This window comes from Seriola dumerili, unplaced genomic scaffold (genome assembly GCF_002260705.1).
Source record: "Seriola dumerili isolate Sdu_G_001 unplaced genomic scaffold, Sdu_1.0 BDQW01000242.1, whole genome shotgun sequence".
Lineage (NCBI taxonomy): Eukaryota > Metazoa > Chordata > Actinopteri > Carangiformes > Carangidae > Seriola > Seriola dumerili.
The window spans coordinates 7,186,219-7,201,509 of NW_019174497.1; the positions used below are offsets into that span (position 1 = coordinate 7,186,219).

The following is a 15,291-nucleotide window of genomic DNA, read 5'->3' on the forward strand; positions in this document are numbered from 1 at the left end:
ACACGTGGGGGTCAACGGGAGCGTCATGCTTTTGCCCCCAGAGTTTGTTAGCCCGGCCCTGCTCTGCCCCTGTGTGAGCTGGGATAGGCTCTCCCATGATCCTGCACAGGACGGGCAGGTAATGATAATAGAGATATAGAAATTAATTAAAGGAATGAATTGCTTAAATAGTGACCTTTACAATGTCATTCAAACCTAAGCTGAAATACTGCAGTTGCACCAGTTCGTGGTGAGTCTGAAGGACACTCTAACATACTCTGGCTATTTTTGGAATTCAACAGCCAAAAGTTGGCTTCATCAGTAATGCTGAGCTTTTAACTTACAAAGTTAAATACATCCAATTCCACCAGAGTCTGTTACTGCTGACAGTGAAGCATTCTGGGAGTTATTGCCTCGCTCTCTTTGATGGCAGCCGTTTAGGTTCACTGCCCGGACCTTTCAGCTGGTGTCTGTGTGGCAGACGAACCAGTGAGCTGCAGGTCGCAGCCCACTTTTCTAACCTCCTACATGATAGTCCACAGAGGCTGACAAATGTCATAGCAACCACGGCTGGCACTGTCACTGAGGTCCAGTGGAAAATTGGCTGTGCTCAAATAATGGCTGTAATTATGTAACAGTTGGAGCAGAAAAAGATTGTAAGTAAGACTGAGAGGCGCAGACAAAAAATGAATATACTGTGACATAGGGAGCTGTCAGCTTCCCTAATCCCAACTTTAGCTCTGCTACAGACAGTACATCAGTTAAATATTACACATTGTCTTTGGTACCATCAGATTAGCATTAGCACTGCAGCTAAATGCTAACATTTGCTACTGAGCAAACTTTGTGTAAAAACTTACTGAGCAAATGTTTTGATTGGCTAATTAATTAAGAAAGTGACTCTATAACACATAACTGTTGGATGAGTCATGAAGTTGTCTTCTCCAGGTCCATATTTTTTTTAAAAAAAAGGGAAAGAAATGCCATTGAGCTCTTGTCATTTGTAACATTATCTGCTACTCAGCCATTGCTGTGGACTTTTCTTACACTCCATGAAAACCTTCTACACCTGTTTGTGTGTGTGCAGGGCTCCCGCTCCAGTGGCAAGGTGCACAGCTTTGGGAAGAGAGAACAGGCCATCAAGAGGAATCCTAATGTTCCTGTGGTGGTCCGAGGATGGCTGTACAAACAGGTGAGGACACACACACACACACACACAGTAACAACTCTGACCCTAACATACAGTACAAATCAAGATATTTTACTGAGCCATATTCCAAAATTAAGACTTTGAATAACAACTATCCATGCAGAAAATTTCTAATTTCTGAAGAAAGGTCTTAGGTTACAAGCATTAATGAATTTAGAGATTCAACATGTCCGTATGGTTATGTGTAGAGGTGGGGTGTGTTCACAGCTGGATAGCCAGTGAAGGCAGGTTGAGGCCTTAATGAACTGACCCCTGGCTATGAAAACCTGCACCGGGGAAGCTGAATGTCACCAAAAAGAAGAAGTAAACTTGCACAAAGATAACTGCACAGACGGATGTGCAGCAGTGTCAACATGACAGATTAAGGTTTCAGGCTGAAAACAGGAGGGAAACTCAATATATTTTTCTTTTTACTTTATTTTATTTCACCCGAATACTTCACTCATTATCCTCTTTCCTGGGAGCCCATCCCAACCTACAAAAGTCCAAGACGACATCCTCAAAAGTTGTTTTGTTTGACCAGCAGTTCAAAACACAAAGATTTTCAGTTTACAGTGATACAATGTAAAACAGAAAAATGAAGTTGGGGCCAGAGAAAATCACTGAACCAATTCACAAAATAGTTGCCATTTAATTTTCTGTCGATCAACTAATCAGCCAATCGCACGATTGATTAACTCTAAATTGAGCTTTTCTTCACAGTTATGTCAGATAATTGCAGACATGTAGCAACACAGCTGAAGCAAGACGCTATTACTATATGAATGGATGAATCAGGTACCTCCCTCTGGACAGAACTGACAGACAGTCTGGTCTGTTAGTGTCTCTTTTACACAGGAGGATGAGTTCCAGCTTTTTCCTCCAATGGCCTAGTTTTATTTTCTCTGGATGTTTTTTTTTTTTCTTTTCTTTGGCGTTATAGAGCACCTGCTGTTGATCACACACAGGCTATAACCGGAGACTGTGTGTTTATTTAAAGTTATCTGAAGTTGGCATCGTCCCACTGGAAAGCTGTTGGCCTCCATATTAGACAAATAGTGAGTGATGTTCCTGCGAAGCAATTATATTTTAATGACCACACACAGAGGCGCACGCACACAGATATACATGGTGACACAAGCAGATACGCAGACGCAAGTCGGTGCACAGCCAGAGTCGCTCAGATCCACACACAGTGCATGAAAACACACACACATGCAGTCTCACATGCACATAAGTGTACACGTAACTTGTGCGTGTACAAAAATGATCACAAACAACTACACACAGATGCACACACTCATGACCTAAAGGACTGGAAGCCATTTACTCCCTCTCCACACACACACACTGGGTTGCACGGTTGCAGCTTCATAGATCTGTGTTTGAGGTGATTTCATCCCTCCTGTATCTCCTCTGCTCCTCAAGCGGCACCATTACCAGCCAGAGAACATAAAAGATGAAATGGGCAGTAAAGCAGCAGTGGCAGGCCCAGCGAGCCAGCGAACGAGGACAAACGATCACTCCCACCCTCCGTCTCTTTCCTGTTCACTCTCTTTATCCCTGCTCCTCTCCACCTCACTCTTCCTTTCATTACCCCCATTTCCTTACTGCATCCGCTGTCTCATCACTACTCCTCTCTGTCTCTTTACTTTTCAGATTCTCCCATCATCTTTCTCATTACACTCCCTCTCTCTTCCTATGTATGATCTCTGTCTATTCTTTTTTTGTTATCGCTACAATCTGCGCTGCTTTCCATCTCATTATTCATTCATTCATGACTTACACTCTTTACCCCTCTTTCTCTCTGCAGGACAGCTCTGGGATGCGTCTTTGGAAGAGGAAGTGGTTCGTCCTGGCCGATTTCTGTCTGTTCTACTACAAAGGTGAGTCTGACACACTGTAGAACATAATGCACTTCAAAACAAAAACACCTCTAAGACTACGCGAGGTGGTAGAGAGGTTGAATCGTGTCACTAGCTCAGTTTGCTGCGATAAAAGTGGAATTCACTGTTGACTATTTTTAAAACCTCCTCCAATGAAGATCAAGTGTTTACCCTTGTTATCGTGTCCATATGATGTTTTTATATGATACATGATGAAACATCATGAGTGAAATAAACAGTCAACACCATGACTGAGTGTTTCCACCTTGAACTGCAGTGAACCAATAACAGTGTCATAAAAACAGATTCAGACCGCCAGGGTTTCATATGTCACAAACCTAAGGAACCAATCCTTTCAGGTTGCAGGTACAAGGGGGCGGGGCTAAATAAACCTGAAACCTTGTCAGTACAGAGAGAGAGAGTTGGCATTAGCACAACCACTAACACTGTATCAGCCACTGCCAGTTAAAAGCTAACAAACAACATGAACAAATAAAAGATGCTAACTACGCTAACTGTTCTGATCCGTCTGAATTTGCTGTTTGTCCGACAACAAATTCCTTTCCTCTACAAACTCCTGAGTCTGGGTCTGACTGAGGCTGAAACATGAAGCTGAGTCTCTCCGGCGTTAACCATCTTGATATGCACTGCTGTTTCACCTGTTAACCTAGCATAAACTGCAGTGGTGGGCGGGGCACAAGGCCCAATCCAGAATTTCTCAATGAGGAAGTAAGCATAGATGTTTTTTTGTTTTTTTTTTCACTTTTTAGTTTGGAAAACCACATTAAACAAAATATTAATCATTTTTGAGTATTGAGTATGAGTATTTTTCATAGTTTCATAGTCTGGAGAGGAACTTTAATGCTGCACATATCTTACGAAATGGTACTGTTTTTAGGACAAAATCTTTTTTTAATTTTCAAATGACACAAAAAAGTTTATGACCTTTACTTCAGTGATATTGTGTCATTTTCCCTTCAGCGACAGAGGATATTGTGGTTAACGTGCTTAATAAATGACAAGATGGCCAATGAGCAGTGAAGTCCAGTCTTGACACTGGAACTGAGTAAATAATCTTTACTCAAGGCCCATCTACAACCCTTTTCTGGGGCTTTCAGCTTCATATTATAGTCTTTATCAGTGAATGAGGTCCCCCACAGTGACTGTTTCACTTCACTTTGTGACAGAGTGACACTGGCCTACGCATGTACTTACATAACCTGAGTTACATCCAGGTTATCTCTGTTTGCTCCCGTGCATTTGCTATTTTTACATCGATTCGTTCACTGTGATACAGAACCGCCGTCACAGTAAGGGGAAGATCTGCAGTACAAATGGTTTTTCTAGATGTTACTGAAAAGGAGAAAACAAGCAGCAACTTTGCCTCCATGGCTCCTGGATACCTCTGATTTTACCAATCTGTCCACCACAGGCAACTGCTATTCACCTATAGTTTAACCTCATCACACTGCTAAATAGAGCAGGACACGATTAATATAGCAGGTTTTGTTAACTAGTATCAAAAATGTTGTTTATTGCCAGACAATCAGACGTTTCTCTCCACTGATCTGTTTCTTTTCTGCTGGTGAAGAGGTGTATCATTAAGGGAACTCGGGTCGGCTGCTGCTTGGTTTCCCATGGTGTGGTTTTGTGGTTTCTGTGGTTGCCATGGTCACACAGCAAGTTGTAGCAGCAAGTTGGAAAAAGTTGATCTGGTATAAACTCAGAAGGCAGCGGGACATGTAGCTGTGAGCCTAGATCACGAATCACATTTTAGCCTGAGCATTAAAGGTGATAACTCAACCATCTCCGTGACAACTGAGCAAACTACACTTGCAGATGAAGACTGTGATATGTGGTGAGAGCTAATGGTCTTTAACAAACTATTAAACGCACTACCAGAGGTAATATTAATGAAAATATGACAGCTTTCAGTTTGAATTGGGCTGTAATGATGCTGGATTTGAAGTGAGCTGCAGCTGCCACAGGAGCCACTGATTCAGTCTGGGTGGGCATTAATCTGATCTATCTCTCAGCGGGTTACAGCTGAAACACATGAACAGATATGGACATACACACACACACACACACACACACACACACACACACAGCTACACCACACTTCACCATCATTCTCCGTCCCTCGGCTGTCTTTATCTGCCTCTCCACGCGTTTCCTTTTCATCTCCATATTCTTAACTGAACCCTTTGGGACACACTCCTGCACCTCTTCGCCCCGTCAGGAGGATGAAATCAATCCTCAGTTGTTTCTTTTTCCTCCCTTCTCTCTATCTTTCTCGCTCAGTTCAAAGGTTTCTCCTCTCAACATGAACACACTTGATCTGTCTGCAGCACCACTTATCCCCTCCCTTCATCTCATGTTGTTAGACAAACAACCAAACCTCTTCACGGCATCTTTGTTGTTTTATTATTGCCTTTATCGATTGAGGCTTTCTGTTCACAAGGTAGAGGTCTTGTCCTGGAGTTTTTTTTTTTTTTTTTTGGTCACTACCTGAATTAAATTTTATTCCAGTATTTACACCTCTTCCTTATCCAACAAGACCTAAAGAAACACATGGATACATAAAAGAAGGAACAAATAAGGGAGGAGCAATTAATTGAGTAAAAAACAAAAAGCTAAAGTTTTTGGTTCTGTAGACGATTGTCACTGCAACTAGTTGTCGCACCAGACCTCCAGCATCTCATACCTAAACAAATGTTTCCTTGGCCACACCTCTGGCCTCCGTTCAGCTTATCCACTGGGACCTGCTGCATGAAAGACACTGATGGAGCAGGTACAGACACTGATGGAGCAGGTACAGACACTGATGGAGCAAGTAAAAACTTGATGTTTTGATGGTCCACTGGCCGACTGGCATTTGAGCCGGTAGTTCCCATAGCCTGTCTAGCTGTGCTCTGGTCGTATCCCTTTTTTTGTTGAAGGCTTTTTAGATGAAAAACATGGTTTGTTCTGTGGAGGAAATTCTGGAGGGTCACTTTCACCTAAACTCTGCACTATGCCATCTCACCTGTGGGCGGTCGCTGTGTGTTTAACAGTAACGGTTTAACAAGCACTAGCTCAGATCACAACACATATAGAGGGGGTGTGACTTCGTTCTCTGCTCAGGACGCCATTAATCTACTATACTGTATCTTTGCATAGATAATAGTTTCCTGCTGTTTTATTGTTTAAAATCTTGTTTACAGAACCTTTAATTGATGAGTCGATTGACAGAAAAATGTCACGACATAAAAGTAGCAACTATTTCAACTGATCATCTCAATTTGGTCATCTTTCAAGCAAACGTGTCACATATTCTTTGTTTCTCAAATCTTCTGAATGTCTTCGTTTGTTTGCCATATTTGACAGTAACCTGAGTTTCTTTTGCTTTTGGACTGATGGTCAGATAAAATAAGAATATGAAAATCCCACAGTTGGATTCATAATCTCTCAAAATCCTGGATACGATCTCGGTTTCTCTGTCTTACCTTGCGTCATGGGTAAAGTGACACGGATCAAGTTCTGCCATTCTTGTTCTGTTTGGATGTAATCTGACTCCACTTGTCTCGGTCTGGTCTGCTCAGTGTTTGGTGTGTTTACGTGTGTGTGTGTGTGTGTGAGTGAGACAGACGGGGCGAAGCAGATAAAAAAGACCTCACTTGTCTCACCCACCATTTAGGGAATGTCACCTCCAAAGGTCCTTGAATTATTTTTAACCAATTACCCCTCTAATCCACACAGTGCCGCCTTATCACCTCTCAGCCGAACACCCACACACACACACACACACATGCACAGGTGCCGCGCACACATATTTTCATACCATTATGACATTTTACATTGGATACACACACACACACATTCTAGTATGTATGTGCGAACAAAGACTTGGTAGATCTTTATTTATAGATGTGTGAACTAATTAAGAGAGGCGCTGTTCTGATGGCTCATGTTTGTACTATTATCTTTGAAAGGACAAATTTGAGTTTCAGACCTTGAGAGTGAAGGATGTTTTTATTTCTTCTTCAAAGAGCTGTTTCAGGGTTAAGAGGCTGGGGTTAAGGAAGGGTTGAGTCCTCACTAATATAGAAGAACGAGTGTGTTTTCAGCATGTATACCGGATAGACGGATGGAGGAATGGTGGCCGGCTGCCAGTCGGAGCAGGCCGGCTTTAGCTCTGTGACACTGGGATACCAGAGTGGTCATTTACTGCTTGGCACGGCACCGCGGTATGAATGACGGCATGTGAGCGTGTGGGTGTGTATGTGAGTGTTGTGATAGTGGTGGCAGGCAGTGATGAAATTAGTGGGTGATGAGTGATATTTATTCACTTGCTCCTTCCTTTCCTCCATATCTCCTCTCCTCCTTTTCTCACCCTCCTCACCCTGATAATCTACTCCCTCCCTCCCTCTCTCTCCCCCATTCTCTCTCTCTCTCTCTCTCTCTCTCTCTCTCTGTCTCTACAGACAGCAGAGAGGAATCGGTCTTAGGCAGTATTCCTCTGCCCAGCTATGTCATTTCACCCGTGGGACTCGAGGACCACATCAGTCGCAAGTATGCCTTTAAGGTACGCCTCTCTTTGTTCTACAGACTACTCTATGCTGTTTCATATTTTTTAATTAAATTCACCGATGTGATATTTTTTCTGGTGTGTGTGTGGTGTGTGTGTGTGGCCACCTGTATTTGCTGGCTTTGGACACAAAGAATGAATGATTCCTTCTGAAATGAAGAAATGCAGCACACATTTCCTGATTGCTCATTTGCAATCAGATGAGTTTCATTTATTTATTTATTTTTACAATTTATACCTAATAAACAAACAAAGCCATGTAAACTTTTTCAATATTTCAAAATAGAATTGGAACGAACAGCATTTAAATGTACCTCATGGCACGGAAAAAGTGCTTTTGAAGCTAAAACATCAGTATTCAATGTGATGATTAAGTCATTCCAACTCCAGGAGACTTGAAAAATATTGAAGAAGAGTGAAAGGTTTTATTCCCACTATTCTCAAAATGTAAACCCCTCCTGCTATTTAAAGCCAAGTGATTTATATCACTAATGACAGAGAAGTCCATTAGAAGTAATACACACTCCTGTCCAGCTAAAACCTGTTGGCTCTTTACTACAGAACGCTAGCTGTTGTATGACGAGGAGCAGGTTTGATGGCTCATGGCCAGTTGCCCTTGAGATATAGTTTGTAAAAGATGTTTTATGAGCCGTAAAACTTCGCATTGTGTTTCTGTTTATCTGGCGTTTAACACACTTGTTTCTGAGAGCCTTTTATAACTGGGGCTCACAACAGTGACAACATGTCTTTAAATTAAGTTTTTTTTTTTTTTTTTAATTCCTGCTCATTCAAAATGTATTATTGTTTTTTGATTCTTTGTGTTGTCAGCAGTCACTGATATGATATGGAAATCATGGCAAAATTAAAGACATATATTGAATAATTTCTGTTTGGAATGAGCGTAAAAACTGATATCGTCCCACCATCGTAACCTTGCCTATCCACCCACCCAGTAACCTCTCAGCTTTGTGCAGCGCTCGCCACCTGTTGTAGTGATGTCTGTGTACCACTGCATGTCTGTCAGTGTCTTTATTGAGACAGACAATCTCCTCTGGAATGAAGCTTCTCCGTCCCCTGAGGCCGCACGTCTCTCTGGGTTAAACTTTCCACACGAATATATTTCATGTTCCACAAACACAGACATTTGCTTTTCGCCGTCAGTGGGTCAAACAAGCTCTCTTTAACTTTTAACCTGGTCTATTCCATGAAGTCACATGTTGAGATTGCCTAGTTGTTAAAGGCATAGTCTTGGGAACAGTTGAATATTTGCAGCAGAGCAGCCATGTTCCCAGAGATCCCCCACCTTCTCACTCCTCACTTCTGAACGGTCTTTGGATAAGAAGGTTGGCTTCGGTGTCTGATCATTAAAATGTGAATATATTGTCCATTCAGTCACTTCAAACTGGACAAGCTGGGTATCTTCCAGTGGACTTGGTGCATAAAAATGGCAGCTGTATTGGATCCTAACAGATCTGGAGCCAGTGTTTCTCAGCTGATGTGAGCAACCTTAAACACATGAATGCATCTCCCTGTTCAGCGGCACATCCGTCACATCCATGTTGATACACCAGCCTTATCATAAGTAATCTGGGTTTTAATAAAGGTTAAACCAAAATAAACCCAATTTATTAAACTTTCTATAGCCATTTTTAGACAAGCATAAGGCTAATCTATTATAATCCTATACCCATTTAATCACATTGATATTATTATGTGAACGTTATGGGTATAAAGATATGTTTGTTGAAGGGAAATGCATGTTATGTTAGAGGTTGTTTACCTTATATTCATCTAGTTTGTCTTCCCTCTTCGCATACACTTACAACTGGGTCACTGCATGAATTCTGCTTGACTTGCTTAGACTTGTTTTTGTTTTTGTGCCTTTCTTTTATCCAGGCCTGAGGGCACACACTGTGTGCAAAGTATCCGTCAGTGGCCTGTGACCATCACTTTCTCCTGCCATTGTTTTGCACCTTGTTCATTCCGATGTTGTTCTTGGAACAATGCTGTTGTCTGACACTGTGGGACATATATTGTTTCCACTTGAGACACATTTCAGAAATGTTCTTTATACCAGAGTGTGAGAGGAAATACAACTCTGTGTGTGTGTATGTGTGTGTGTGTGTGTGTGTGTGTGTGTGAGTGAGAACTGGTCACCCTCATCTCACCTTCTCTTGTGTTCTGTACAACTCTCAGCTTTGTCCAGATGATTGTTGGTGTTTATTTTAATCTTTGTCTGCTGGACAGGAAGGAGTTTGCTGAAACAAACACTCAGCCGGCACTTCAACATCATATGGAAATTGTTCAAAATGGTTAGAGCCTCGGTTGTGGACTGTAGACTCCTGGTCATGATATAAGTCAAACTACTGTATCCTGCTGTAAACGTAAACGGCTTCTCCCCTATGGGAAGAGTGAAATCATGTTTTACTCCATCTAGTCGATGTAATTGCACAGTGAAGTCACACTTTTTGTAAATTAATAACATGAAAAATGATTCTATATAGTTTTAAACTCCTTTTATTTATTCTTTGGAAATTCTGATCATTTATGAAAAATTTTGAGCAGCTTTAAATCTCCTCACCTTGCTCCAGTGATGTAGAAGTGTACTCCTGGGTGTGGTCAGTACAACATGACATCACTGCTGGGTGTGGTTACAGGTGCAACACATCACACTTCTGACAACGCCCAGCTACACACGACTGTGATGCTGGGTGCTCTTTAATTCTGCAAAAAAAAAAAAAAAAAGAAAGAAAATGAAACGAAGCTGAATTTAAAATCAGGGCTCTGCTCAGTCTTCTCCCTGAGGGCGCTAACATCACTGACTCTGAAAGTGGCCTGCTGCAGTAAACTCCACCTGTCTGGTTCGCAAAGCACATTAAAATACTTTCACGACGAATGAATGGAAATGCTGCTCGGCCCTGGTCTGTAAACCCACAGCAGCTGGACCGCAGTTAGCCACGCATGCCAGCCGACGGTGGGTATTTGAGGTGTGCTGCACCTACTGACTTACCAAATCAACCTGGAGACATCACCACCCTACAAATTACACCTCCAAGCTGCGACACCCTCCCATCCTCTCTCTCTCTCTCTCTCTTTCTTCAATCCATCCGTCCCCCTATTCACCCAATCCTCTTCCCTCTCTTGTTCCCATTGGTTGGCTGCCCGACTGGGACTTCCCTCCCTCCCTGTGAGTGTGTCGCGTCGTCCAGTGACAGTGCTCCCATAAATAGGTACTCCACGCTCTCACTTTACCAGATGTAAACCTTGTTGTCTAAAGTTGCTGTGGCTTCTTGGGTCCAAACATGGCAGAATATACAGTCGCCTTGTATATGTCTGTGTTGGTTTTTGATGCATGTCTCGAGAACAGCGTGTCCTTTTTTGGCTGATGTGGCTGTGTTGTTTTTTTCCTTTCAGTGTTCTCTGTCTTATTAATTCGCTGTCTTTATCTCCCTCTTCCTCTCTCTCTCTTCTCTCTCTCTGTCTCTGTCTCTGTCCCTCTCTCCTCATCCTCGTTATCGCAGTATGGATCTCTGTATACGGCTTATCTGGTTTTGGGCTTATCGTTTATCATCTATGTGCCGCTCTCGCTGTCTCCTCCATCTGTCCCATCTACTGTACCAGCATGCAGTTCCCTGATGAAGTGGAAGAAAAACTTTGTTATTTGGAGCTCATATCACCTCACGCTACTGTTCCAGAAATGAAGAGCGGGGAAAAATATAAATAATAAATAATAAAAAAGCTGTAGGAGATCTTTGACTCTGCAACCCCACGGTCGCTCGAAAGCTGAAGCAGCTGCTGCTGCTTTAGGGAACTTTGAAGTAGAGAAACCTTTTAGATTCCAGCTTCCTAACACGATTTTTCTTTCTACAAAACAGTATAAAAAAATACCATAATAGCACTGAATGTTTTTTTTTTGTAAAGCAGGCGCGATTTAGAAATGAGACACCCACATACTATTGTTGTCTGATTTTGGTGTAAATTCAATTTCTACAGTTGCAAGTTTAGGAGAACGTACCTTATCAGCAGCTTTGTGGTGCTCTGGCTGCTGGGGCTTATCTTTATGAGCACAATGGCTCTTTAAATAGTGCCTGGACAAAGTGTGTGTGTGTGTGTGTGTGTGTGTGTGTGTGTGTGTGTGTGTGTGTGTGTGTGTGTGTGCGCGTCTGTGCGTCTGTGTGTGTGTTTGTCAGGGGCTGTCTACAGGAAAAGAGCCAACACTATTGTAAGCCCTTCTGAGTGCAAGTAGTGAGTGATATTTTCTCGTTTGCAGAAAAAGACAGGCCGAAGGGGAGAGAACACAGGAAGGGAAGGAAGTGATTAGGGTTGGAAAATAGCAGGCAAATAAAGAGAGGAAGTGATAGGGAAAAAAGAGAAGAGGTGGAGAGGAAGGAAGTGATGAGGGCGAGTCGCGGTGAGAGAGAGGGTAGAAAGAAAAGGTGAGAAATTGTTGTTTTTTTTCATAGCGCATGATTAAACCATGTGGTGGAGAAAATGAATAATCAGAAACGCCCTTCAAACTTCCACCAGCCCACCCCCCCCCCCCCCCCCCCCCCCCCCCCCCACCCCCCCCCCCCCCCCCACACACACACACACACACACACACACCGCAGAGACAAAACAAAGCTGAGCTGTGCATGGATCCAGAGTGTAGGTGTGTCGGTCATGCTCTTACAGCTGAATGACCCACTCAGCATTCCTGCTGAAGAGAGGCAGCGACTCCTAATGTTGTTTTAGACCGTGGTGTGTGTGTGTGTATGTGTGTGTGTTGCATTTTTGTCGCTATTATGTGTGTGTGTGTGCGTGCGTGCGTATGTGTGTGTGTATGTGTGTGTGTGTAGTCTGATGGAACTAAAATAGGGTAAATGTGAGGCTGGTGATTTGAGAGTGAAACCGACAGGGTTTTGAAGTGTGTGTGGTCTGATCATCTGAAAAATGGAGCCATGTTTTTGTTCATTCCTCACTTCAAAACACCATGGGAGCAGGATTTAGAATTAGGGATAAGATTAGAGGTAGAAAAGATTCTGTTATTTCAGATTACGCTTTGAATTCAGTTTATTCAACATATTACTGTGCAGATGTTACGTCTATGCCTGTGTGTTCAGTGCACATGCGGTATCTTCACCATGTGCCTAAACATCTGACTGTCGGCGCAGTCCTCTGTCTCTCATCAAGCAGCCTGTCCCATTGTAGCTCTGAGAGGCCGTCTGTCAGAGGGCTGATGGTGAGTGAGCCGGCGTGTTTTGACAGCTGCTTCCTGAGGATGCTGATATTCCATTCCTCGAGATTTTTTAGGGTGTTTTTTGGAAACGTCTACCGTTCGTTTTTTGACATGAGTGGCTGTTAAATAGTTTCCCTGCCTGTTTCCTGTCCTCTGATGTACCTAAACACCTCTGCATGCCTGACAGGGACAGGCTGACTGAGCCCTGTGGATGGTTCACATCTGTGGTTTCCCTCTGAGGAGCCCGGAGTCTGCAGACCTTTGTTTTAACCAAACGTTACTCCACCTGATTTAACCTTCAAGAAGATGGGATCAGACTCAAAATCACTTCTACTGGTGAAGTGTTCAGACAGCTACTGCACACAGCACCCCACATAACTTCATCAGTATGAGATTATAAACACAGGACATGCAGAGTACATGAACTCAGTATGGCCTGTTGGCTGTACTCTCCAAACTGAACTGATGTGTGCGTTTGCAGGCTGCTGTTAAATGCAACATTTCATCATGTAGCGTCATTATATTAACTGATCTAATGGACTTGTTTACAGCTGGTTTTATACTCCAGTGTGGCACTTGCATGAGTTGATCTGCAGTCTTGATTTTTCTGACTTGTAGCTTCTGTCAGTACAGCTAAAGCGGGCTGTCAGTTTAATGGGATGTTTAAACTGGGTGAAAGAATAGACACTAACAGGTGAGCAGTCATTGTCTCTAACAACTGCAGGGCTTTAATGTGAAAGAAAACTGTCTACAGTGTACAGATAAAACGAGAAGTTAGTTAAAAGGGCTGGTGTACAATCTTAAGCACCATTGCATGTAAGGTAAATAAATACATAGATATGATGCATTTATTAAGTAACATACAATGTTACAGTATGATCAGAGGTTTTGCAATAATAATATCGTTGGTAGTATTGGTAGTATTACAATAGATGGACTGGGGCTGCCACTAATGATACATGTTCATTATTGACTAATCTGCTGACTATTTATTCCATCAGTGGATTCATTGTTTCGTCTTTGACGGCCTGCTCCGCAGCTCTGTCAAAAGTCCCAAAAATATTTAATTTAAAATGATAGAAAACAGAGAAAAGCTGAAATCTGAGGAGCTGGAATCTGAGCGTGTTTGCAGTAATAATTAGTTTATTATCAAAGTAGTTACTAATGGATTTTCTGTTGATTGAGTGATTGATAAATTGGCTAATTATTTCATATCTGAAATTACCTTGTCAGTGAAACCATCTGCTGTAAGGGCTTGGTTGGAGTGGAAACCTGCATAGTCCTGGGTTGTGACTGAAAAAGTCACCTAGAACTACACTTTGTAGATTATGTGAGACTGCATTCATTCAAAGACACTAAATGTAACATTTTATCACCAATCAACACAATGCGGCTGAAAAATGAAGCCAACACTGAAATACTGAAAACTGCAGTTCCTCTAATGATCACTAGAATCTGGCTTCAGCAGTGAGTCAATCCCCATAGACTCCAATGTTAAAATCACTGTCACTTTACAGCAAAAATAAACATGTTTAAGCTCTGCTACAAAAGACAAATTTTCCCCTTCATGACAACTGTATGGGGATGAACTTTTAAATAACTCAACCATTCAAATTTTATTAATGCTTAAAGTTTTTTAGGGCGCTTTGAGTGCCTTGAGTGACAGGTGGGTGACTGTATTCTTGCCACAAACTGGCATGCACTGAAGTCTCTGCTTGACACACGCCCCACCTCTTTGCCCATTTCTGGATTAGCCGGGAATTAGGTGCAGTCGGACACTGCCAAGATGGTGACAGTGCAGCAGCCCACTCTGAGCCTCAAAACTGCTCTTCAGAAACCTGTGGGTGACGTCACAGAAGCTACGTCCATCTTTATTTACAGTCTATGATCGGCACATTAGAATAACCTCCTTAAACTATAAAGATCATTGCAGAAGACATATGCAGCCTCTGTTCACCTCCACACAGAATAAGTAAAAGTTTCTCAGTGCAGTTATTCATTTTCCTCATCATTACCTGAGCACCAAGATAGAGCCAGTGCACTTGCTCTCCAGACCTGGTCTAATCAAGCAAGAGGTGCAGCCAACTCCCTGATCTTAATATATGTATCAGAATCAGTGTCAAGTACATCCTCTTTGAGAAAATGATGTTTTAAGTCATTGTATTAGTTCTCAGTCGCAGCTTGTTTCAGCAGCCAGACAGCAGTGTCTTCAGAGGGGATGTGAGTTACTGTATCGAAGGAAACCTGGGAGGGACGTTTGTTTCTGTTCGTGTCTGTATCTGTGTGCCAGGGTTTACTCAGAGTTTACAGTAACAGGGATAGAATAGCAGGGGTTACAGACTGTCTTTGTATTATTCATGAACTTGCTCAGTGTATACATTAAACCACATGAGTGGGTGTGGTGTGTTTCTGATGTCACACCCATTTTATCACAAAATAAACCAAATCA

General features: G+C 42.4%; 1 protein-coding gene across 6 annotated transcripts in view; it reads left to right on the forward strand.

The window, feature by feature from the left end:
• Positions 1–15,291, forward strand: part of plekha7 (pleckstrin homology domain containing A7) — a 156,605-nt gene that overhangs the window by 110,770 nt on the left and 30,544 nt on the right. For all 6 annotated transcript variants that reach the window (XM_022756028.1, XM_022756031.1, XM_022756030.1 and 3 more), the window contains 3 exons: positions 1,067–1,171; positions 2,982–3,054; positions 7,521–7,621. In XM_022756028.1, coding sequence (XP_022611749.1) covers positions 1,067–1,171; positions 2,982–3,054; positions 7,521–7,621 — 279 coding nt within the window. The remainder of the gene's footprint in view (positions 1–1,066; positions 1,172–2,981; positions 3,055–7,520; positions 7,622–15,291) is intronic.